This window comes from Natator depressus, chromosome 2 (assembly GCF_965152275.1).
Source record: "Natator depressus isolate rNatDep1 chromosome 2, rNatDep2.hap1, whole genome shotgun sequence".
NCBI lineage: Eukaryota > Metazoa > Chordata > Testudines > Cheloniidae > Natator > Natator depressus.
Genome location: NC_134235.1, coordinates 180,098,497 through 180,125,022, shown reverse-complemented (window position 1 = coordinate 180,125,022; position 26,526 = coordinate 180,098,497). Strand labels below are relative to the sequence as shown.

The following is a 26,526-nucleotide window of genomic DNA, read 5'->3' as shown; positions in this document are numbered from 1 at the left end:
TTTCATGTCATTGTGCTGTAGAACTGGAGGTCGAAATTGGCCTCTGCATTTCCCACTTAGAGGTGGCTCTGATTCTGTAATGGGTGGAGTAATTTCCTTAAATGCAGGAGTCCATTTTCAAAAGTGGGTACCTCAATCAGTGGGTGGATCCCCCTCCATTCTATTTTGGTGCTAGAGTTATGAAGTCTGAATGAGTGGTGCATCTCAATGATGTGATACACCAGGAATGAGAAAAATGCTTCGTTTGAGCAATCCTTACTTCTGCATGATAGGCAAAGGGGAACGGTGCTCCTGTATTCACGTGGCAGACTTGGAGGTTTGTCACAGGGAAGTTGCTAGATTACTAACAGGTAGCTCCACTATCCAAGCAAATGGGTATTTGGGAAGTGGCTTCTGATGCCTGTCTAATGATGGAGAAATTATTCATGGCCTGAAGTGGAACTAAGCACATGAATTTATTATGTAACACTGTTTTTATCTTCTTGTACAGGTCATTTCTAGAGAACTAATAGTCTCCACATTAGCCAGCCAGCTTTTGGGAAGTATGCTGTCATTATTGGTGGTTTTCAGAACTTTGATTAATTTTTTTCTCTCCTGTTTAATTCTTGAATTCATTAGTTAGATAAGGAATGTCATTTGAAGTATATATTTGTGGTTATGCAACATCCTAATGTTCAGCTGCTTATAGGGTACAATACATACCTAACATTGAATATGAATGTATTTTGTAATAAGCTGTGCTACCACATGGTGAGCCTCCATCAGCTGGAACTAAATTGAAGCTGCACAAAATGTTCAACCTAGGCAGAAATCGTAAATATTAAGGGCTAAATCCAATCCAGAGGGGTGGGAGGGCAAGGTGTGTTCTACAGGTGTAGAATCATTACCTGCCTTCCCCAGTGCCTGGTCAGACTGGCGGCAGAATCGCTTTCTAGCTACTTATACTGAAACCTTGTTATTTACAGGCCAATGGCAGGTGGCTCCATGGAGCAGCAGATCTACTGTTGCTGCTCCTCTTCAGCCTGTCCTGCCCGAACCCCACTCCCTGCCGTGTGCTGCCAGGGGCACAGAACTAAGTTCCATGGCATATAGCGAGCCTAGACTCTCTGAACTAGGCTTTGGGAGTCAAGGTGGATAATCGGTGGAACATGAGTATGGCCAAAAGAACGAATGCAACCCTTGAATATATAAACAGGGCACTATTGAATAGGAAAATGGAAGACATATTGCCTCTGTATTTGCCACTGGTGTGACTGCTGATGGAATACTGGGTCCAGTTCTGGTGTCCACAATTTAAGAAGGTCATTGATAAATTTGGTGAGAGTTCAGACAAGAGCCATGAGAATGAGTAGAAGATTAGAAAACATGTCTTATAGTGTCAGACGCAAGAAGGTCAATCTGGGTCGCGTGACAAAGAGAAGGTTAAGGGGTGACTTGATCACAGTCTGTAAGCACCTACCTGGGGGAACAAATAATGGACTCTTCAGTCCAGCGCAGAAAGATATAACAAGATCCAGTGGCTGAAAGTTGAAGCTAGACAAATTTTGGACTGGAAATAAGGTGCACATTTTCAACAGTGAGAGTAATTACCCATTGGAACAACTTATCAAGGTTTGTGGTGGATTCTTCATTGCGAGCAATTGTTAAATCAGGATAGGATGTTTTCTCAAATTTATGCTGTAGTTCAAACGGAAATTAATTCATGGATGTTCTATGGCCTTTGTTGCGCAGTATGTCAGAATGGATGATCATACTGGTCCCTTCTGGCCTCATAATCTCTGAATCCCCTGCATTTCATCCAGCAGTCCTTTTGCAGAGCTGCACAAGCTCCACTGTATCTGGGGCCCAGGTAGACTGAATCCAGAGGTCGATGCTTTGCCCTAACTGTACTGGGCCAAATCTTGAAGTCTTTACTCAGGCAAAACGCTCAATAAATAACTTCCCTTCACCAGGGGGAAATGATGGATTCTCCATCTTTTGATGTCTTTGAGATTTGGAGGAGGCCTTTCTGGGAGATATGATTTAGCCAAATACAAATTATACTTTAGCCAAACAAAAGTTATTGGGCTCAATACGAGGGGAACTGTAATAGCCTGTGACATACAGGAGATCAGACTAGATGAACTAATGGTCTCCTGTGGTCTTAAACTCAAAGAATTTGGTACACTAATTTTTCTTTTAAAAAAAAAAAAAAAGAAAAAAAAAAAAAGAAACCTATGAAATGTGTAGGACTGTCTGCCACGCTTCATATTAGCGAGAAATTCATTGTTGAGGAAAGGATTATGGGCTCCATCCTGATTCCATTTGAATCCGGGAGGAGTTTTGCCATTTGTTTGAAAAAGGGAGTGGGATCAGTGCCAGTTGCAGGTAGTGAACACTAATTAACCGATGTCCTGATGTTATCCCCTGATCCAAATAATACCCCTCCTATGCAGCATCCCCCTTCCCTCCTGGAGCCCATAGAGTCATGGATCTAGGGGATCAGCGCATGGGGATGGGAAAAAGAGTTGGTGGATGGGGTGGAGCACACATTGTCTCCCCATCAGCCCTGTGGAAATCAGGCCCTCTGCCATTTTCATGGTGGGAACTCTACCTTTATAAGGATCCCTGGGGCAGCTGCCCTCAATGAAACCATATCCACTGGAACAATGCTGCCAGGGGGAAGGGGTGAAAACTTTGCAGGACAAGGCCTCTGCATGAATGGGCCCTGGCTATTTGCTAATTCCTGAATACCAGCAGTCCAGGGCCAGCTCTGCAGGCTGGTTGGGGTGCAGAGAGGGCATAGCCCACCCTCCAGGTGAAGCCATTGTGGACAAATCTCCATAAGAAGGACCTTGGAGAGGTTTAGCTTTCGTGTGAGCTAAATCAACACCATCCATTAGAATTCACTCATGTTTATTTGTAATAATGATGGCATTGTTCACCTTGTAAACTATCATGGGATAACACCAAATACAGAAATACATTTTTAGCTTTAAAATCTTAATTACTTTTATGGTAAATAAAGAATGTATGAAGAAAAAGGAGTTCTGGTTGGATGCTAAGTAAAAAAATTACAGTCCTTACCATTAACAAGTTAGCATTGGGATTGGCTTTCCCTTTACTAGCGAGCAGAAGCTATCAGCAGAAACCCTGTGGTAATGTCTGGCAAAAGTAGGCTTTTTAATGACTTTTGCTGTTGAAGTGTCACCATACCAGAAATGTGGTGACTCGTACTGTAAAATAGTCTAATAATGTGACATTGACCTTCAGATACTTTAAACACCTTTTTAAGGGGCTTTGTGATATGTTAAGTTGTGGTGGTATAACTGCATAATGCTCTAAGTCGTAATAAAATGAATTACATTATAGGAGGACAGAAATCCCCCATTGGTCACCATGTGACATTAAGGCCAAGATTTTCAAAAACAGGTTTAACTCCATAGTTAGGTACCTGTCTGATTTTTCAAGATCAGTTTAACTCCAGCTCCCAGGTGCCTAAATATGGATTTCAGGTCCTGATTTTAGGCTCCTATGTTTTGAGGATTGTGACCTTTAGATAGCAGCATGCTTCCATTACAATAGATGCTACGTTATAGTTAGGACTGGAAGTTAGCCTTGTATCAATCAGCTGTGACCTGTTTAATTGATAAATATTCCACCATCTCAAAATGCTGAAATTCACAAAATATTTACATGCCTTCATATTTCAAAATCTTGATCTGGAGGCAAAAATGGTTTCTGCACTATATATACTAGAGGGTTTTGATTCAAAGGGGAAAGCAGAGACACTAAAACCTTCATGAGTTTAATACTCCTGTTCTATAGAGCCTTATGGTGTCCTCCAGCATAAATATAAAGCAGCATTGGCAGATACAGTAGATATTCACAGTGCAAGTGAGAAGAACTACTGTGCCTCAAAATAGAGGCCAGTGTGATGTTGGACTGAGCAGTTGGTTTAATTAAAGACAAGTACAAATAATGGAAAAATGTAGTAAAACCATTTGAACACCCAAATAGCAATGCCCTAAATCTACACAACTCCTTTGACTCTTCTCTACATCAGCACTTATCCCATCTCCTTATATTATTACCCTTCTATTGGTATATTTGGGTAACACCTTGTTGCCAGTTGCTCCATTTGCTTGCAGAATGTTGATCCTGCATCCACTCTGATGTATCCTTGTGCCCTCTCCTGCCACTCTTGCCCTAGCTGCCTGTCATTCCGTGATTTATTCACTTTAGGAGGATTAACATGTTGTAGCCCATCCAATACATTTATTTTAACCTCTCATTGCAAATGTAAAACTGATTGCACTGTGTGAAACTCTTGTAAAAATGACAGAGATCTTTGTGGATCAATTCTCTGACCATATCCTTATTTCAGCATTTTCTGTGATATGTTATGCACTCTGGCCTACCTAAGACACTGTAGTGCTAAACCATCTCTTCTGCACAAGATGGGTTTGTTGCCTCTCTTGAAAGCAACTTGTGACAAGCTGTGTGCCCTATTACTGTTGGAAACCTATGCCTTGTAATAAACATGTATGTACTGTATCAATGTAAGCCAAGCTTTAGAATTCCAGAGTGTTTGTCTGCTTTGCCAGTTGATCATTGGATGTATAAGAAAGAAAGCATCAAGTAGGTATAAGGAGTTGGTACTACCTCTGTATACAGAATTAGGCTTGGTCTAATTAAAAGTTAGATCAACAGAGCTACATTTGTCAGAGGCATGAAAAAACCACACCCCTGATCAGCATAGCTGTGCTGACCTAACCCCAGTGTAGGTACAGCTATATCAATAGAAGAAAGCTTCTGTCGACCTAGCTACCATCCTTTGGAAAGGTGATGCCTCTGTCAGGGTGGGCTGCATACACCATGGGGTTCTGCGGGGATAGCTATGCAAACATACCTGTGCTGGTATAGTTTCTATAGTGTAGACACAGCCTTAGTGAGACCATTACTGGAATACTGTATCTTCAAAAAGTATGTTTTAAAAAATTGGAAAGGGTTCAGAAAAAACCTACAAGAGTAACTGGAGGTCTGGATAACACACTTGAGACTTAAAAAGCTGATTCTCTTCAGTTTATCCAAGAGATGGTTAAGAGAGAACTTGATCAATTGTTTTAAAAGTACCTACATGGGGAAGAGATTTCTGAGAATAGATGTCTCTTTAATGCAACTGAAAAAGGCATAATAAGATCCAATGCTTCAAGTTTAAGATGGACAAATTCAGACTAGAAATAAGGCGCATATTTTTAACAGTGAGGGTAATAAACCATTGGAATTTACCTCTAGAGATTAGGTGGATCTCCATCACTTGAAGTCTTTATATTAAGGCAAGATATCTTTCTCAAACATATGCTCTTGCTCAGCCAGAAGTTATAATGAGGTTCTATGGTCTGTGTAATGCAAGATGATCACAAGGGTCCCTTCTGATCTTAGAATCTATGAATCTGTTAACTTTAAAAAAGTTTGGGAAAGTTTTTTAGCTGAGACCATCTGCAGAAAGGGAGATGGAGAGTAACTCACGTGGACCTTACTCTTCCCTATTATCTCCTTCCCTTCTTTCCTGCCATGTCACATGTTGTCTGAGGAAGGTATGACAAATTCCTACTCACTCCTCCAGTATCCACTTTCATCTTCAGGAAAGAAGCATCTGACTTCTACTTCCACTATGTAGCTGTCTCTGTCCACTCTAGTGGTAAACTGGGAGCTGAGTAACCCCGATGCTATGCTGTTCTGCTGTGCCCTGGAGTACCAAAATAAGCTGTATTACACTTTCCATGGGGCCCCTTTTGCGTTAGGGTGTCCTGGTGGCAGCAATAGCTAGGGGAGTGCCGTGGAGCTGTGCTGACAGGGAGCTGTGGGAGGGCAAATGTGCCAGTGAAGATTGGAGGCGTTCTGCTAGAAGGAAGGCTTGCTGCACTGGCAGAAACTTTTAGAGGACTTCTGTGAGGGGAACCTCACAGTGATGATAAAGTGTTAGTGCAGCCAGCCCCTTGGTCCCTTCCCTAAAGATTTGCCACAGGAGAGGGCAGTCTGGCTCTTCAAGAGTAGTGACTGTCAAGAAAACACAGTACAGGCATTGGGCCGGATCCTCTTCTGGTAGAAATTGATTTTGATGATTTCCACCAGCAGAGAAGCCAGCCCACTAAATTTATCTTTACAAACAGTGCATTCGTGTTCCGAGGTCCTAAAGGAAGAAGGTCTACTCTAAAAATAACTTATATAAGGTTCCATCATTAAACAACTGAAACCACATCATACATGAACACTTCTGAGTAGATTTGTAGCATCCTGATCAAAGGTTCCATTGGCTAATGAAAACCCTTAGGTTTAATATACTGTTGCAATAATTGCCCAGACCTAAACTTCTTGGATTGTGTACAAGGTTGCATGGAAAGATACACCTCTAATGATCTACCTGACAATTTGTAGGAAACATCAAATGAATTAATGTGCAGGAAGATGACAAGGCAGTAAACCCATTTAGACTGATCCTGTAGCTGCTAAATTAGATGCACTATCTCCTGTCCTGGGTCATATTGATGAAAAACATAGTTGTCACATTCTGTCTCCTAACCAAGCCTTTAGATTTCCTTATATGCATGTTAACACAAGAATGTAACCACATGTATGTACAGGGTATCCAGGAAACACATGTGCAAGCCTGTGTAGAATTTGACAACTTCAGACAAATTATACTGTATCTTTGACGTTTTAAATTGGCATTTGCTTAGTACATTTCAGTCTTTTTTTTTTAATGCATAATTTCATTGGTGTATTTGATTTTTCACAGTGGCCTTACAGAAAGTTTAAAACTAGAATAGAACTAAAATTAGATAAGGACATAAGAACAGCCATACTGGGTCAGACCAATGGTTCATCTAGCCCAGTATCCTGTCTTCTGACAGTGGCCAATGCCAGGTGCCCCAGGGAATGAAGAGAACAGGTAATCATCAAGTGATCCATCCTCTGTCACCCATTCCCTACTTCTGGCAAACAGAGGCTAGGGACACCATCCCTGGCCATCCTGGCTAATAGCCATTGATGGACCTATCCACCATGAATTTATCTAGTTCTTTTTTGAATGCTGTTATAGTCTTGGCCTTCACAACATCCTCTGGCAAGGAGTTCCAAAGGATGACTGTACGTTATGTGAAAAAATACTTCCGTTTGTTTGTTTGTTTGTTTGTTAAACCTGCTGCCTATTAATTTCATTTGGTTGCCCCTAGTTCTTGTGTTATGAGAAGGAGTAAATATAACACTTCCTTATTTACTTTCTCCAAACCAGTCATGATTTTACAGACCTCTATCATATCCCCATTAGTCGTCTCATTTCCAAGCTGAAAAGTTCCAGTCTTATTAATCTCTCCTCATATAGCAGACGCTCCATGCCCCTTATAATTTTTGTTGCCCTTTTCTGAACTTTTTCCGGTTCCAACCAGAATAAATAACATGTTAGCATAATGAAAACAATTTGGAAGTTTGTGTGCTTTATAATTCTTGCAAGTGCATATAGGTGTCTGCCAAGCAATAATACATATCTAGCAATATTTCGCATTCTGCACTTCACAGCATTAATTCCAGGCATAGGTGTTGAAGAGAAAATAGTAGAACCATGCAGATAGTTAGAAAAATGTGCAAAGGCTTAAATGGCTAGCATTTTCATACTCTCACAATGTACATGTATTTGTCTGCATCTCTTGTAAGAATTTACTTTTAACTGTTATACATTGGAAATACAGCTAATATGCTACCCTCATTTATTGAAGGTGTAAATGAGTCACTGAAAAAAATCAAACAAATGGTTGATTAGGCAAGAGGGTTTTTGATGACCCACTGGATTTCGATTTAAAGTTCTAAGAGTAGGTCTGTTGCTCAGATATGTTTTGTTTTTAACTTGTAGCTTAGAGAGGGGGAAAAGCCAAGCAACAATACAATATATCCTGTAACAGTGGGGATGATCAGGGCCTTTAGGCTGTGGAACAATAGGAAAGACAGGACTGCACAGTGTTGCACCTGGCATTAATTAACAATCTTGTTGGCACTGATATCTTTGGTAGATGCCAAAAAAATAAATGGTTATGGAACCAGAATTATCCTTTGACAATGTGAGATCGGTCTTTTAAGGCACAGGCCACATTAACAGAGTAGTTTCGGTAAATTAGCGCTTCCACTGTCCCTGCTCTATTTATAAAGTGAGTAAACAGGGGACTTCAGTTTCCACTGTTGTCAATCTTTAAACACTAAAATCGCCGTGTATATGTATATCTGTATATTTATATAAATTCATTGATATATGCTGAATTCATAATAGATAATAGACCTACAACAAAAGATAATGTACACATATTATCCCTTTTGCCATACCTTCCATTAAAAAAAATTATCTTCAAGATATTTTTCTTTTTGGTCTTTTCCTTCATGTGGTTAGACTTTCCTATCCTTTAGAATGGAAATGATTCCTTTGTTTGCATAGTGAACTATAGGTGAATTTGAAGGTCAAGGAGCTAAAAATAAGCAATGTCTCCTATGAAACAGATAAATAATTATTCCATAGATTTACAGGGAACTTGTTAGAGAATTTTAGTCAGTATGGTATGTATGTTGTTTGTACATCAGATTCAGCTTGTCCTGATTTGGTCTTACAGTAAAAGAGAATAATGACAGAAAAAGAAATAACCTTTCAAATTTCCTCAAGGAGTAGTTCAAGGTATAGGTGCACTTCCTCATTTTCTTCAACTTTACAGTATTGCAAACCCCAAGCAATGAGTCAGACCCCAAAACCAATGTGATTGGGTTAAAATAATTATATATATATATATATATATATATTATTTTAAATAATACATTTTGATTTTTTTTTTATTTGTCTGCAGGTTTCTAAGCCTTTAAGGTGTATTTTGGGTCATGTTTTCAAGCTTTTCTCTGCAGCCATTAGGGCTAGAAACTTAGGGTGAAATCTTGATCCCACTGAAGCCCGAAACTGCAGAACTTCCATTGATTTAAATAGTGTCAGTGTTTCACCCTTCCTTTTTTTGTTTAAATGGAAGTTAAGATTCTTACATTATCACTTGATTCCAGATGCTGGGGCTATGTAAAACACCAAATATTCACAAGCAGTAATGAACAAGTGCAGGCAACTGAGTGTGCAAAATTGTGAATTCAAAAGTTGAGGCCATTCTTTGAACTCAGTTGGCTTATACCTGAACACAACTGAAAATTCATTCCCATGTGTCCACAAGCACCCCACCATTTGGTACATTTTAAAGGATGTGCTTCAGAATGACTCAGGTGTAAGAGAGCATAAAGGAGAAGGGAAGGTGTTTGTTACAATTCAGGTCCCAAATGGGATGCATTGGCAGAATGTACTAATGCTATGGCTACCCACATTCAGATTCAGAATGATGTTATCTGTCCCTCCCTTCTATGAGCAATAAATTCACTCAAAACTTCTTAAAGGAATGTGCCAGATTCCATTGAGTAGATAAAATTAAATGAAATAATCATAGCGTGATCATTGGCAGCCTTATCCTGCAAGCTTTGTGCTTAGGACTCTCATTGGTTTTCATTAGAATTCCCATATTCCATATCTTACAGGGCTGGTCTTTGGTCTATATATTGTCCACTTAGTGTGCAAGCCCTTTGGGGCAGGGACTTCCTTTTTGTGAATGTTCTTTTCTGAACTCAAGTGTTTATTTAAGAGTTCATTTTCATTGAAGACTGAGACCTGTAGATTGGTTTAGGTTAGGGTCTTTTGGCGCCATTATCTATACAATTAACAAAGCACATATCATTTTATTGGTAGAGGCATTTTTAAATAATCTTACAGGGTTTTTAAGGTTGCTATGTTTCCATTGGGAGATGAAGGTTGTCCCTCAGCATTTCTAGTGGAAATTCTTTTCTGGTCTTTATTTTCTAACTTACCTCTGCATTTTCATTCTAGGCTGAAACCTGGCATCCAATGCACTGATGTTGCAAGGAGAACCATACGGGCAGATCCTGCAGCAGTGCATGAAGTTCCATTGAAGTCAGTAAGGTGCCACATATGCACAGGGATCTGCCCATACAGTTCCCCTTTCAAGATCAAGGCCCAATAGGTCAGCCTTGTATTTTGTTTAATTTAGGAAATAATCTGTTTGAATTTTCTTTGTGGTTTTAAGAATGAATGAATGAATGAATGAATATGTAAATAAATGAAATTACTGGTTTGGGATCATATTTTGTACTCATGCTTCCCAAAATGACCTGTGGAGAGGTGGAATTAGCAAGGGATTAATTCATCGTAATGGTGGTCTCTTCATTTTTGGTATTTTATTTAAAAATACAGAATTAAAAGAATGTTTAAGTATGAATCTACATGGATAAGACATTTTGTATAAAGCAGTAATTACAGAGGAAATTTACCAAATGGATTTTAAAAGTCGATTTTCTTGACTTTGATACAATTAGATCATTTGTTTTTTCCCTCTTTCTTTTGTTAAGTAAACCACAGACAAACTGAAACACTCAAAATGTAGATTTACAACTATAAGCTCGACACTGACCCTCCCTCTAGTCCTAATGCAATAGTTTTATCTGTTTGTCCTTTAATTGTGCTGTCACTTATGGAAGATATATTTTTAACCTTTGAACTTTTTCACTTGCTCATTTTAAAGCAGAATTTTTGAGGGTCTCTTCTTCCCCTGACAATTTAAGTATAATACTAATTAATGCGAATGAAGGCAGAATATACCATGGAATATCCTGTTTACATTGGCAGGCTTTCTCTTTACAAGCAGTATCACTGCACTCTACTATTGATTACATTAGAAAACTGTACAAGTGAGCACACACCTTTGCACTTTCCAGAAATCTTCAGAAAAGAACAAAGTGGGACACCAGGAGAATCTGAAACTTTCTATATTATGGACCCAATTTCCAGTGGTGCTGATTAGCCACATCTCCTGTTGAGGTATGTGGAATTATTGGGTGCTCAGTATCTCTGGAAATCGGGTCATTTGTTTCTGAACCAAATTGTAGTCTTTGCACAAAATGAAGGCTGTGAACAGAAGTTATCGGAGCCCTCCAAAATTCACATAAATTCATGAATAAAAGGATGTCAGGAAAGTTACCACCTTGTGAGTTTTGCATTTATCATAGTTCATTACAAGCTTTTCCTATACATCTGGTAATTAATTGTAATGTGGCACAAATATGTGTTATGTTTCACTCTAGTATAACTCCAACACTGTGCATTATAATCAGCGGAGTGTTAGTTTGAAAAGTTTTCAGAGTGGTAGCCATGTTAGTCTGTATCAGCAAAAAAAAATGAGGAGTACTTGTGGCACCTTAGAGACTAACAAATTTATTTGGGCATAAGCTTTTGTGGGCTAAAACCCACTTCATTGGAGAGTTTTAGCCCACAAAAGCTTATGCCCCAATAAATTTGTTAGTCTTTAAGGTGCCACAAGTACTCCTCATTTTTTTAGTTTGAACAGTGTGCCAGTAAAGTGATGGTGGTTTTGTATATCTGGATTAAAAAAATATTTTGAATGTAAAAGATTGTGAGGATTTTTTTGGCATTATTTTACAGTACTTATTTTTGAAAAGACAAGATAAGATAAATTCTGTCTCCAGTTTCCTCAGGGTACATCCATTAATGTCAATGGGAGTGTTGCACACAGTTTGGATGCATTATTGTACGGTGTATGATCCCTAGGCACTCTGTTCTTCAGTGACAAACATAAATTTCCTGTTAACACTATCAGAATTAACACACGCAGATGAGCCCCTTTCTTTAGATACGTTTTGTATTCCCAAAATTTTGATGCTATTGAATTAGCAGTCTGTCATCACATCACAAAATGTATTCCTGTTTTGTTAACCAATTTATGGCATAATGAAGCCTTGGCAGACAACTCAAAAGCAGAACACTAAGAACAGACACAAGAGGAAGTATATCGGGAAGAATGAAATGTCACTAAAAGAAACAAATTCTGATAACTGTTAGCTCCAGGACAAGAGACACTTCTTAGCTTTTCCTTTTTATACAAGGTGGAGAAGAATACAGAGCAGTTTTCCCCAGCTACTGAACCTAGAAATGTGAAGCTCTTAGCCAGCACTATTTGCCCATTTAAAAAAAAAATAAAAGAAAAAGAAAAAAACCCTGGATGAGTTTAAAATCAATTGGTTAATCAATACTATGCGATTGTTCTGAAATATTTCCCCCTGTTTATGAGCCACTAGATAATAATTTGTTTTAACAAAATACCACTAGGTCCTCCCCAATTACCAGTTTGATTTATTAGGAGTGAGAAGTTCTGTACAAATATTTCTATCAGTTTTTCCTTGTTTATAAATGTGGGTAAGCCATACTCGGCTGCAGCTTAGCTGGAGGTCAGGACAACTGAAGGAACAAAGTGACATATTGTATGTTAACTTGATTTCTTGTCCTTCAGTCACAGGGGTTGATGAGAGGGAGTGACTTAATGACTGAGACTTTGCATTCACATTCCTTCCTACATAACAACAACAAAAGATATTTATAGCAATAACAGTTAGCTGCATTAGAACCTCATCAGACAGCTGTAGTCAGTATCTCCCAACCACAGCAAATATAAACTAATTTTGCATTAAGTGGCTCTGTGAAAAACAAAGAGCGCCGAGAATTAAAAAAAACAAACAAACAAAAAAAAACCCCAACGAAGCAGATTTTTTTTATTGATATGTTTTACTTTGCTGGCAGACCAGAGCAAAGGTTTTCTGAACATTTAAAAGATGAAAAAGGTGAAGAATCCCAGAAGCGATTTATCTTGAAGCGAGATAACTCTAGTATTGATAAAGAAGACAATCAGGTTGGTTCTCGGTTCGAGAGTTGCTGAAATTTGTTGTTTCGAAGGTGGGCTGACTGATGTTGTTGTTGTTCTTTTGTTGTTGCTCCCCCCTTCCGCTTTCCTTTTCCCATCCCTCACCCCACCCCACTCCTCCTCTTTGGCATACAGTGGAGAGCATCAAGCCCTCATGTGGCTGCTTTCGCAGTGGCAGTGTGTGGGTTTGCATGGGTGGTTTGCTTGGCACAGGACTTGCTGCATGTTGAAAGGGGGTTGGAATGTCAAAGGTTCCAAGCTGTTGGAAGGCTTTGTCAGTCGCATTCCCAAATGCCTGTGTGACTGGCGGTTGTTCGACTCCCTACAGCTTTATCCTTCAGTTATACACGCACACACAGGTCTACGTACACACAGATCTGGGTATCCGTACGAACCAAAGATAAAGGATATAGCCATAAAGGAGGAAAAATTCTTCAAACATGTCATAGTGAGGCCGGGTTGATTTTTGAAACCACCCTAGAATAAGTTTTGACCCTCCCTGCCCCTCAAAAAGTAGCAGTTTAATCTTTTAGTTCCTGTCGCTCCCTGGTCCAAACCACATTTTATTGCCTTATTGTAACTTATTTGCTTGTTTTGCATGTATTGTGGCAGAACTTTTCCCTTCCGTGTATTGCTTGCGACCCAGCACTGTTATCTTAGACATGTCTGACACATTACGTATAGGAGAGTGTGAGGGAGCTGTGTGTTTGCACACCACTGAAATTCAGCATTTAAAAAAAAAAAACCCTGCTAAAAGTAAGCATTGTGTTCATAAAATCATTTAAATCCAGTGCAAAATGTACACATGACAAAACAAAAAATCAGAAGGGGTTGTAACACTGGCATTGCTTTTCTAAGAAAATTCCTAAAGGTAAGACAGTGTATGCTTTTGTCACCCAGGTTATCATTACTGTGGTAGATTCCAGTGAATCACTCAAAGCCATTGAGTGCTTCTGCCTCCTGCTTCTAATTAGAGACTATTTTTCTTTTTCCTTTTACCTTCAGCTGTGTGTAGTAGCTTTCCCAGCTACACTGCATCTCAGTTGGCTTTGAAAGAAAGGTTTAGTGAGTAATGGATGTGGGAGCGGACCAAAGGCAAGCAGCGTGATCATATACACAAAACACAGTGTGGGAGAAGGAGCAGCACTGCAGTTAAAATCTAATTGCAAGCAAGGTGTTTCATGAAGGGTGTCTTCCCGTCCATTGTGTTCATGTACTGCTGTCTAAAATGTTGATCATTAAAAGGATTAAATGGCTCTCTTTCCCCACTAAGTTGAATTAAGGGCTAGGCTTGGTACTGAAAGGGTTAAAACTCTTGTGCAAAATATTCTGGAAAGCATAATTTATCATCATCGTGGTAGATGTAATCTTTTAGGGTTCTTAGTATTTTATCATCAGTTCCTACCATTTAGTTTTCCTATGCTCTTGCTTGGCTTCATGGATGGTTAGGTATTCTGTAGCACTTCCTTCCCCACAGCCAATAGGGAAAATTAAAAAAAAACAAAAAAAACCCTGCCTTTTCCTGATCAGTCAGAAGCAAAAGGCATCGGATGAGGACGCCTTGATTCAGGACTGCAGGCTCACAAAGGTCATGCACAAACCCTTATTTCAGTCACTTGATCTAGGAACACTCCAGCAGCGTCTAGCTTGAGAGCCAAGGGTACCCAGCATAACACGGTGGTTCACACTCCCCCTCAGAATTGAAAGCTATCCATTTCATACTTTTTTTTTTATGGGAACATTTATTATTCTTCCCTGACAGTTTCTAAACTGCAGTTTTTAACAGCTCAACTTATATAAACCTCCTGATTTTTTTTCTGCTCAGCAAAACAGAATTCATCCATTTAGAGATGACAGACGAAGTAAATCAATTGAAGAGAGAGAAGAGGAGTATCAGAGAGTGAGGGAGAGAATATTTGCACAAGATGTGAGTAGTTGTTTTAATTGCCTCTTTGGTGCCATATCTTTATCGGTAGTCAGACAGTATCCTCCCCCTCTGACATTGATACTGCAGCCAGACTGCACTGTGTAGCTGGAGTTGGTAGCGAAAGGTGATTAAACCAGAGGGTGTAAAATGAATTTGAGAGATTGGTTTCTGGAGCAGGAGGTGATTGAGAGCTCTAGTGAAAAAGGAGGAAGGTAGAAGGAAGATCAGCTAAAACAGGGCAGGCATGTTGGTCTAAATGGCCTTTTCCTGTTTCTGGAAATGTTTGTGTGTGCACGGTATAGGGTTCATTCTGTTCGGTATTATAATGCTTGCAAGCAGAAGAGCAGTGATTTAAATGGACACTCTCAACTTATTTAAGCCTCCTATTTGGCATCACTTAAACTTGCTCAGATCTATCAATCTATTTGGTTTTGGTTTTTGTCAGTTCAACAACTCTGGAAGCAAGACATTAAAAACAATCAAAAGCCACGGGTTATGCATGACCTTTTCAATATTTAGCTGAACTGACCAACTAAGTAGTAAAGGGAACATAGGTTAATGAAGAAACTCTATTTCTTCTGTCAAAAACAATGATGTTGGAAGACAATAAAGGGAGTAAAACAAAAAGAGGCAAAATAATCCCAGCGTTACTGGGGGGGGAGGAAATCAAAGTTTACCAAATAAAATTGAGTAAAATTACTAGATAAAGACACGCAAATGTTAAACTTCTATGGCTTCATCCCCATTCTCCTTTAAATACGGTAAATTGATTGGGTCCTGTCTGCAGCCAGTTGCCCTACTTTCTGGGTTCACTATATTACCCCATAATTTCCCAGTTGGATGTATGGATCTGCTCAGACAGGGTGCTCTGAGGATAGTGTCTTCCAAGAGAACATGTCTGCTTCTTTCCCTGTTTCATGTCACATCTCAATGGAGGTTTCACCAGTTCAAGGAATATGGGAAGAGCCCTGAATGGAAAAAAAAACCCATATAAATCATACTGGCAAAACAAACAATGCAAAATTGTATTTGATGGTGTCCTTTTAAATTAGAGCTGTTCACATGCCACAGAAGGAATCGCGTTGCTTTTAGATGACTTTTTTTAAGCTTGATGCTTACGAGTTCTTCTGATTGTCTTTGTTTTAAGCAGACTATACTATAAATATGTGAGTGTGTATTGTCTCACTTGTGACTTCACTTACAATAAGTAACGTCGCTACTTAGCAAGTAGTCCACTGATTATAAAATGCAATTTGGGAGGGAAAATTATGCACTCATATTCAGCATAGTATTCTCTGTTCGTGTGACTGAGAAAATCCCAGTATTAGCTGGCTCTTTGTTTTTATTTTCACTTCAGAATGGCAGCCTAATGTCATTACAGCTGCAATATAAATTGTAGAACTGGCTGTGCTCTTGTTTGTCCGCTATAAGCGAATTACTGTTTTTAACTTTATACAAAGGAGCATATCTTAAAAACGGATAACTGCAGGGGATAGAGAGGGGATAGATTTGGAAAATGGCAACAAGTTATGGGGTAGGCAAAGGTGTTGCCAGAGTGACTTAGATAATGCATCATAAAGGCAGCTAGAAGCAGAGAATGTGGCCGTACGTGTTCATGAAAGAGGTGGTGAGATTGAGTTATTAAGCATTCATCCCAAAATGCGCTGCTGTGTTTGTTGTATATTTCGATACTTTTACCTTCAGTTTGAAAGACAAATACAAGTGGTGAGAATTTTAATGGCCATAAGTAGAAGGTTGATGTGATCTGTCAGGTTAGCCAAGAAGGGGTTTTATCATGAGTAAAAGCATGGCTTGTGGCAGGAGCTATATCAATGGATTAGGACTGCGCCTTTTTTTTAAAGGTTAGCAATGCAGATATCTCTCCCTCCCTCTCTCTCTCTCTCATGTATACACTCATTTGAGTTCTCTCTCTACTAATTGCAGGTATTAGTGAGCCCTCAATATATCATATTACTGTATTTCAGCAGGCTACACTAATGATGCAAATAACTAAGTATTTCTTAGCTGTGCTGCAGAGTGGAGCATGTTTCACAGATGAGATCCTCTCTGGCATGGTAGAAATATTTATATGTGGTGGTAGGCATTGTAGCATATTCTTTATTTTCAATTTTAGGAATGACCACAATTGACTGCCTGCCATACATAGCCACTTACATATAGCACTTTATTTTTTTAAAGCCCTCTACAATCATTAACTAATCAGTTATCACAACACATCTGTGAGGTAGGTACCTAAGCATTATTGTCCCCCAAATTGTAGATGGACAAAGCGAGGTGCAGAAGTGACATGCCTGATGTACAGTTTTATTACTTTTCGCTATTCACACCACTGTAGTTAAATTTATGTTAGTACCCTAATTGTGAACCTAAGAAAATGTATTAAAATGCATCACTTCTAATTACAGTACGTCTGAAGAGGTGTCCCAAAGGCAGCTCAGAGATCAGACAGCTGATGGTGTCCTAAGATGATTGCTATAACACCAAATTGTAAATATTTGTTTCAGATTGAAACCATTTGGGTGAGATTTCAGTCCAAGAGAAAACTTTGTTGAACAAAATTGAAAAGGAAAAAAATGAATTTCAAGCTCTAGACACGTTGCAGATGTTATATCTGCTTTTCAGACTCCAAAATAATAAATGAATATGCTCCTGCTTACTCTGCAGCAGGCTGGACATAAAACCTGCGTCAGATTCTCTTCATTCTGCAACACTCCCGTGCATCATACTAGAAATTATGCACAGCTTCATTTTAAATTTAAATTGGAAGTTTTACTGATTTAAATATGACCATGTAATGCCATCTGTACAATATTCCGTATGACATTCTTTCAATATTAATGTCACTTTAATGCTTTTCCCCACATTTTCAGTATGCTGCATATTTTTGTATGGATGATGCATAACTTCATCATCAGGTGTTTAGGGGGAGCTGGAGGTTTTGGCAACGGGGTAGCAGACAATTGGAGCTTTTGGCATTTGGGAAAGCACACTGAGCAGTTTGCGGTTGTAGGAGAAGCACATTCATTTGATGTTTCTGCTAAAATGTGTGGTAAGAAAATTGTTAAATGTGGCCACTTTAATTGCCATTATTAGTTCTCAGGATCAACCACACCCTGGGAGAGATGGGGAGCTTCCCACCTTCTCAAATCCTTTCAGGCTGCCAGCAATAAAACATTGCCTTGGTTATGTTAGGTTCACATTTTCAAGGCTATTTTTTTTTTAAACCATGAGGACTAGAAACATATTTTTAATGAAAGCTTAGCTTCAGTTCTGCAACAATGGGTGGGGTCTACAGCAAATTGCACTGCAGCAGAATTGCAGAATACCTGGGGCCCTGAATATGAGTGTCTCTTCATCCAAATTACGTTTTAATTGCTGTTAGCATTTTGAAAAAAATAATTGGCCAAGATATTAAAGATGGGTGAGATAATATCTCATTGGACCAATTCTGTTGGTGAAAGAGACAAGCTTTTGAGCTTCATCACTAAAGGTGTATCTCATACTAGGAAAATAAGTGTGTTTTACCACATAGCACATCCTGCAATGCTAGTGAAAACAATGGGGCTGTAGTTTACACAGGTATTAACAGGTTCAGGTAAACAATAGTAGGGAGCCTACACTTTAACGTGTGAAAACTGCAAACTGCCTTGTCCATGCTGAGATATTACTATCTGCTAGTTACCCGGTTTTAACACATGGTGAAAAACTTCACTCTGTTCCTAGTGAAGACAAGACCGAAGAGTAGGCTGTTCGAGGTGATGTATATGTCCCACTGCAGAAAAACTGTTGTGGGACTGCTAAAAATGGGGTTGCAAATGAACAGATAAAATATTGGTTCCAGAAGGAAGGACAATCAGGTACACACAGAACCTGAATGGAAGTTTTGAGTGTGTAGGAACTGCAAGGGTCCTTAGGAAGTGACGAAATAATCTTGTGTAACATTTTTCCCATTCTAGATTTGTTTTGACTTCCCTTAGGTCTGTAGCTGGCAGCAAGGTGATTTAAAAGCTATGCTTTGGTTATTTAAGCTTTCCCTGGGACTTTAAATTGAGAGTTATTGATTCTGCAGAAAAGGAAAGTGAATCTTGACCTCCTAGTAGCTAAATTGCTATCCAAAGCTTTTAAGCCCTCTTATTTTGAATAATAAGGATAATATAATAAAAATATGTCTGTCTTCTGTGCCATGGAGCCCCACATCAGCCTTGAAAAATGGATATTCCAGGAATTGTATGGCCTTGTGCCAGCTTCTGCAGCATGGAAGATGAATGGAGTTTTCATTGAATCTGTCCATAAGGCTGTAATGCAGATTACACTGATACCCTTCAAGATACTGAAGAGGTAACAGACATCTCTCAAGTTTTTAATAAAATGTAAATCCTTGGTGCTTATTTAGCCTTATGCCTGACATGAACAGCAGCAACGCTCCTGAGGAAATTTTTCAAAACATGGCCTCCGTGGGCATGTATAGCTTTGCTTGGGTAGTCATCTGCATACACACATTAGCAGACTGACAATGCAAAAACTCATAGTGCACAAAACTCGTGTGTATGCAGTTGGAGGACAGTGAGGCCTCTTTGAAAATTTGGTCCATCCTGTCTATGCAGACAGGAAAACCATTGTGTTAAGAGTTGGAATAAGAGGCCTTTTGCTTTTCATCTTCATTAGAAAGAGAAGAAAATGTACTTTTTGGGCAACATGTTCGACAGGTTTATTAATATTAGGGAAGGGGCCTCTTAAGAATGGGAGAAGAGGGGAGTGGAGCAATTGTACAAAGGAACACAGTGCTCCATAGTGAAAAGGCATTCGACTCCACTTAGGCCTCTCAGCCTGGGGCGAAAACCTGGCCCTGTTAAAGTCAATGAGAGTTTTGTCTTGACTTTAGTGGGGCCAGGATTTTACCCTTGATATCCTGAGGGTTTGCCTTACAGAGAAAAGAACTCGCCACCAATCCACCCCACTAGTCCTGTTCATTTAGTTAGGATCCTATATGGGATCCTGCTTGGGAAGCCCATGCCACTCACCCTATACAATTAATAAGAACTATCGGACACATTTTCTACCAGACTATGCTCACCCAATATACTCTGACAACAATGCTAAATGGAAGGATTACAATAACTGCATTATTTTAAATTGTGGGCCAAACTCTCTGCTCGTGCAAATTGGCACAGTACTTCAATAGAGCTAAGCTCAGTTTACACCAGCAGAGAATTTGGCCTTGTATATTTGATGAAGCCCAGGAATCGACACAAATCTGTTCAGCTTTTAGCCAGCAAGTCATGAATCAATCGTGTTGAAAATAGGAACATACTAAATAAATGCACCTCCTATGGCATTAGAATTTGACATGCCTGATGATGGCATGCTATTATTCCATGAACCGAGTCCTATTATTATTAAAGTAATGGACCTGATCTCCCCTTTTTTTCCACTCTTTTTCCTTTTGTTTAAACTCAGTGGAAGTACTATCTGTCTTTTTCTTCAGTACCTCATGGAGATATAATCCAATGACAACAACTGTGCACTTGGTGTAATGAACATGAAATAGGAAGGAAATGAAAAAAATCAAAGGGAGAGAGAATTATTCATGGGAAATTGAGCACAGCTTCATTTCTCAACATGAAAAATTAAGGAATGTTAATAGAACTGCATACTTGCCAGTAGGATTTATTTCTTCCTACTCTCTCACCTTGGCCAAAATCTAAATCCTCCTAGAGAGGACTTTTTAAAATGCGTTTATTTTTTTTCTTAGTACCAGGTGCATTTGTTTCCTCTCTGTTTGTGAAATTAAATTATGAACTACAGCATCTCCATTCCCTTGCAGAACTGTACTAATTTTGCATGCTTTTCTCCCATTTGTCCTCCTTCCCTGCAGCTGTGTGTTCTGGTGTCACTTTATTGCTAGCTAGTAGGCAGACTAGTGGAACCTTCTGCTTCTGTTTCCCTCCAAAACGTCAGTACTTTGTATACATCTAGCCTCTTCTGATCCCAAGACTGAGAAGTCTGAGTTTGTTTCAAAACTGAGATGAATTGCAAGTAACACATTGTAATGCATGGGAATTATTTTACTGGTGTGACCTTATTCTTGACTTTTTTTCCTCCTCTTGTCTTCTACAAATGCAAATGATGCATGAATTAAAATCCCCTTGAGCGTGAATGGGGAAGATAATTCTAAAATCAAGCAAAAATTGGACAATAGAGCATATCTAGAACGTCTGGTTCAATCTCTTTTTTTTATTTTTCAGTCAGTTTGCTCCCAGGAAAACCTTTTTGTGGAAAACAGGTAAAAAAAAATTGCTTTTAAAAAAAAAAATTGTAGCTCTTAGTCTCAGACTCATTGTCGAATTAATTTGTGACCCAACTTATTTGAGGGCTTTCCCTCTTTAGTGGGATTTACACTTAGATTGTCTTCAGGTATATGGTGATATAAGAGCATATCAGATGTTACTTGCTGCTTTCCAAAACTTTTGAATATAAGGTTAAACAAGTGATTGTTAAAACAGCAAAATACCAATGTAATGATCGATTATTAATGACCCTCTTCTCTGGAGTGCTGAGAGCATTTAACTAATTAGTTAATCTTTGTGAAAGGCGTTGAAGTTATTGGATGTAGAGTTTTATAGAAATGTGGAATGTTTCTGTTGTTGCTATTGGATCTGATTTTCAGAGGTATCGAACATCTTGATATCCTTCACTCATACTTGTAGGTCCTCTGCACATCTGAAAACCAGGACCATTATTATTACTATGTAATAATAATGAAATAATAATTGTTGCTATTATTATTTGAGACCACTCTTATTTTACATTACTCTATCATGGCCTCCAGTGGACAATCTTGCGATGACACATCTATTGACACTAAAAGAAAAAACAAACAAAAAAGCCGTCTGTGTATAACAAAGGTGAAGGGCTAGATTCTTAGCTGCCATAAATGTGCACAGCTCTGCTTAAATCAGTGAAGCTGCTCCCATTTGTTCCAGGGGAGAATCTGATCCTCGATGCTAGGAAATGCATTGTGAATGTTTTTGAGAAGTGCTGGCCAAAGATTGTTCTGTACAGATCTCAAGTACGAGAATTGGCTATTATTGGGGTGAGGAGGGTTGGGGTTTTAAGGTCTTATTCGGTATAGCTGTGTTTATTTTCTTCAAGAAATTAAAAAAACGTGTTTTTCTTTGGCTTCTGAGAGTTGCAATTTGTTTATTATCAGGAAGTGGTAAAAGATTTCCAGCCTCTTGCTGGCAGGTGTTTTATGGAACAATTAGGCATCACTGATAGACCGTCCTGGGAAAAAATCATCCTGGGAGTAACTCCAATGAGGTCAAAATAGGAGTGACTTTAGCTCCATTTCTTTCAGTATGGGTATAGAAAACTAGAAGTTGTTGCTAAAGAGCAAAGTGGGATTTAACACTAAAGACATGAAGTTGAATATATCATTAAAACTCCCAGGTCTATTACCATAATCTTCTTTTCTTTTCATTTTCAGTAGGCTCTTGGAAGACAACGGTATATGCAATGACACCCATAAGAAAAGACAGCTATTTAGGTTTGTATTATTAAAGATTTGTTTCCAACTAACTTTAACTTTCACTTCTGAGTTTATCCGTGTCCTCATAGATGGAAAACCAGTATCTTAATAGGCGTGGGTATACAGGTGTATGTATGGAGAGGAATTATGGACACAAGACTGGTAGTCAGGACAACTGAGTTCTAATCCTGATTTTATCCATACCACCTATGTGCCTTTGGGAAAGTCTTGCTTCAAAAGTCTGAATACAATAGGAGTCTTTCCAGTGATTTGAGTGGGACTTGGATCAGGACCTTAGACCTAGATTTCCAAAATTGTCCATGAATTTAGGGAGCAGCAATTTTGGGGTGCCTGTGTAGTCTACTGTAGCGTACGTATACACTCACTCACTCTGTTGGATTGGCACCCAAACTCACCCTATTTCTTGTAATTTATTTTATTGCCAGTTGAAAGATAAGTAGCACTTAATAAAGCTTGGGTGAGGCTTTTTCTCGCAAGCTGTACTTTGTTTAGGATTTTCTTTTATGTTCTTTCAGTTCTGGATGCTAGTTCCCTTTTCCCAGAGAGCCACTCTTTAATATCTATGGTGGAGTTAACAAGCTTCACATACCACAGTGAATCAACAGCAGTCAGTTCACATTTTCATATTCACCCAGCATGGTGGGTCAATAGAAGACCCTACCACCTTGCTTAAGTATTCAAGTTGAGACATCTAGTAAGGGACTGATATTTACGAGTGGTGACCACTCAGCTCCAGTTTAAATCATTTGGAATGCATGTGCGGAACAACTCTGAAAATCAGGCCCCTATTACTAGGTGTCTCAAACTGAGTATAGTAAAGACTTTGGAAAATAGAGGACTTATTTCTTTTCTCTCTCTGTCTCTCTCTCTGTGAATGTATATGTGTGTTTTTTCAACATGTAGTATGCACTCCTACTGTTTCTGGTGCAGGATTTGAGAAGCCCATGCAGGTCTTGGGGGGCTCCCTACACAGCGGGGCTGGAAGGTAGAATAAGGTTGGGCCAATGAAGGAATGATGGTGTGGCCAGTGGATCCATCACAGACAGATCCACGGTTTGTTGCCTCAGGCGATAGATAAATTATCTTTTTCCCATCGTGCAGGCCAACCTTTCTTGTCTGAGTATCTTGGGATGGGGAGCATCCCATCTTCAGATAGAGTGAGGTTCATAGTAATTAAGGTCAGTTTCTAAATCAATTCTGGAATTGTGGGATAGGAAGGAATTTTGGATAACCCAGCATTGCAGATAATGAGATTTCAGGTCATCAGGATACAGCTGTACTTCATTTCTCTCTCTCCTACGAAAACATAAATACAAGAGGGCCATTGTTTTTTAAAGCAGAAGAATGTAACAGAATCTTCAAGTAATGCTTGCCCACATAGTCTTTTTAAAAACTATTTTTTCTTTCGAAATCTTTTCCTTTTTTCTTTTTAACTTTTATTGCATCTGTGGTCTTTCTGCTATGTTCTCCCGTTGTTTGGTCTCCCAAAAATTGACAGTAAACACTGCTGATCGCATCTTGTAAGACTCCGATCAAGGCTGAGCGATATGCTAAACTTGTCTGGATCTTTCAGTTCCTTCACCTCCACAGTGACACAACTCTCAGGTTCTTTAAGTGAAAAACAGAAGCTGTTTTTGCTGGAAGCAAAAAATACCACCCCAATACTCAAACAACCACCACACCAAGGCAAGCCCTTTGCTTTTCACATATGGAAAATGTTGTGAAATGGCGAAGTACTACATTTTAAAAATATCTGGTCAGAAACTCACAAAAATGCAAATGTGGGCAGTTCTGGTTTGAGTTTTTATGCAGCTGTGAAAGGCATTTTGTTTTTCATTTGGAGGCAGTTTGTAAACTATTCATAATAAGTCAAATTCTGCTCTTAGCCTTCTGTCTCAGCTCATAGTGTACTTGGAATTATTATTTTTGTTTATGGTAGCAACCACCATATGCAGGATGCTTTGCAGCCATTCAGGAATGGGCAGTCCTTACCTCCAAGATGTTCACAGTCAAAGATTGGAGAGGCAGATGGACAGGGGAAGGAAACCTGGAGTGAATCACTGTAAGCAGCACGGCAGAAGATGGTCTTTAAGAGGCATTTAAATGTGGTTGGGGTGGCAGCCATGCTTGGGTGTTGTATCATGCATAGTGGGCCTCAAGGAGGGAAGGCCTGTTTGTGATTGTGAGAGAAGCTGACAATTGGGGAAACAAGAGTGGGAATGTCAGTGGAGTGGGAACAGGGTGCACACTAATAACAAGGGAGGAAAAGTAGGGAAGGGTAGAGTTTATATATGCCTTTGAAGTTAGTGACAGGAAGTTTAAATTTGATTAAATAGAGGGGAAGCTGATGGAGGGGTTTGCAGAGGGAAGTGACATGTTCAAATCAGTGTGTAAGTAGGAAGCTAACAGGTTAATATGGGCTGAAGAGAAGCAATGTGTGTTTGTTTGGGTGGCCTGAAAGAGGAAGGATGTGACAAATGCCTCAATAAGGAAATTAATTATGGGGATGTGGGTTGGGAGGATGATGGGGGAAGGACAGATCCTGGAGATATTGAGGAGGAAGAAGGGGTGGGATTTGGGTATGGCCTGGATATGTGAGCTAAGGGAAAGGAAGAAGTCAAAATTAATCCTCTGATTCACAGGCTGTAGATTATAAAGCAAGAAGGGAACACTGAGATCATTTGGTCAGACTTCCTGGATAACACAGGCTGCAGAATTTCCCTGAATTAATTCCTATTTGAACTACAGCATGTCTTTTAGAAAGACATCCAGTCTTGATTTAAAATGTTCCTGTGATAGAGAACCCATCACAGCCCTTGGTAAATCATTGCCGTGATTAATTACCGTCACTGTTAAAAATGTATGCCTTATTTCCAGTCTAGATACGTCAAGCTTCAACATCCAGCAACTGGATCTTGTTATACATTTCTCTGATAAATTAAGAGCCCTCTATTATCAAACTTCTCCTCATGTAGGTATTTATAGAAAGTGATTAAGTCACTCCTTAATCTTCTCTTTGTTAAGCTAAACAGATTCAGCTCTTTGAGTCTATGGCTAGCATGTTTTTCAATCCTTTAATTATTCTTGTGGCTCTTCTTTGAACTCTTCAGTTTATCAACATCCTTCTTGACTTGTGGATACCAAAACTGGACAGAGTATTCCAGTAGCACTTGCACCAATGCATACCAGAGGTAATATAACTTCCCTGTTTTTGCTCAATATTGCCCTGTTTATACATCCAAGAATGGCATTGGCTTTTTTGACCACAGAGTCACACTGAGAGATCATGTACAGTTGATTATCCATTATGAATAAGGCCCTACCAAATTCATGACCATGAAAAATGCATCATGGACCATGAAATCTGGTCTTTTGTGTGCTTTTACCCTGTACTATACAGATTTAATGGGGGAGACCAGCGTTTCTCAAACTGGGGATCCTGCCCAAAAGGGAGTTGCGGGGGGTGTGGTGGGGGGGGTCAAAAGGTTATTTTAGGGGGGTTGCGGTATTGCCACCCTTACTTCTGTGCTGCCTTCAGAGAGTGGCAGCTGCTGACTGAGGGCCCAGTACAGAAGTAAGGGTGGCAATATCATACCAGGCCATCCTTCCTTCTGCGCTGCTGCTGGCGGCGGCGCTGCCTTCAGAGCTGGGATCCCGGCCAGCAGCCGCCGCTCTCCAGCTGCCGAGGTCTGAAGCTGCTAGCAGTAGCGCAGAAGTAAGGGTAGCAGTACTGCAATCCCCCCACCCCCAATAACCTTGCAACACCCCCCCCTCACACACACACACACACAACTTCTTTTTGGTCAGGACCCCTACAATTACAACACTGTGGAATTTCAGATTTAAATGGCTGAAATAATGAAATTTACTATTTTAAAAATCCTATGACTGTGAAATTGACCAAAGTGGACCGTGAATTTGGTAGGGCCCTAATTATGACATCCAAGCCCTTTCCAGAGTCACTACTTCTCAGGATAGAGTCTCCCATCCTGTAAATAATGCCTACATTATTTGTTCCTAGATGTATGAATTTACATTGGCCATATTAAAAAGCATATTATTTGCTTGTTCCCAGTTTACCAAGCAATCCAGATCACTGTATCAGTGACCCTGTCCTTTTCATTGTTGATGACCCTGCCCACCACCCGCCATTCTGCTGTCATCTGCAGTAATTTTATCAGTAATAATTTTGTCGT

At 39.4% G+C, this 26,526-nt stretch overlaps 1 protein-coding gene across 15 annotated transcripts in view; it reads left to right on the top strand.

Moving 5' to 3' along the window:
- Nucleotides 1-26,526, top strand: part of ARPP21 (cAMP regulated phosphoprotein 21) — a 170,206-nt gene that overhangs the window by 63,070 nt on the left and 80,610 nt on the right. For 11 of the 15 annotated variants that reach the window (XM_074945416.1, XM_074945418.1, XM_074945415.1 and 8 more), the window contains 4 exons: nucleotides 12,713-12,821; nucleotides 14,659-14,760; nucleotides 21,027-21,064; nucleotides 22,268-22,327. In XM_074945416.1, coding sequence (XP_074801517.1) covers nucleotides 12,713-12,821; nucleotides 14,659-14,760; nucleotides 21,027-21,064; nucleotides 22,268-22,327 — 309 coding nt within the window. The remainder of the gene's footprint in view (nucleotides 1-12,712; nucleotides 12,822-14,658; nucleotides 14,761-21,026; nucleotides 21,065-22,267; nucleotides 22,328-26,526) is intronic. The other 4 variants (XM_074945424.1, XM_074945427.1, XM_074945426.1 and 1 more) reach the window with 4 other exon arrangements.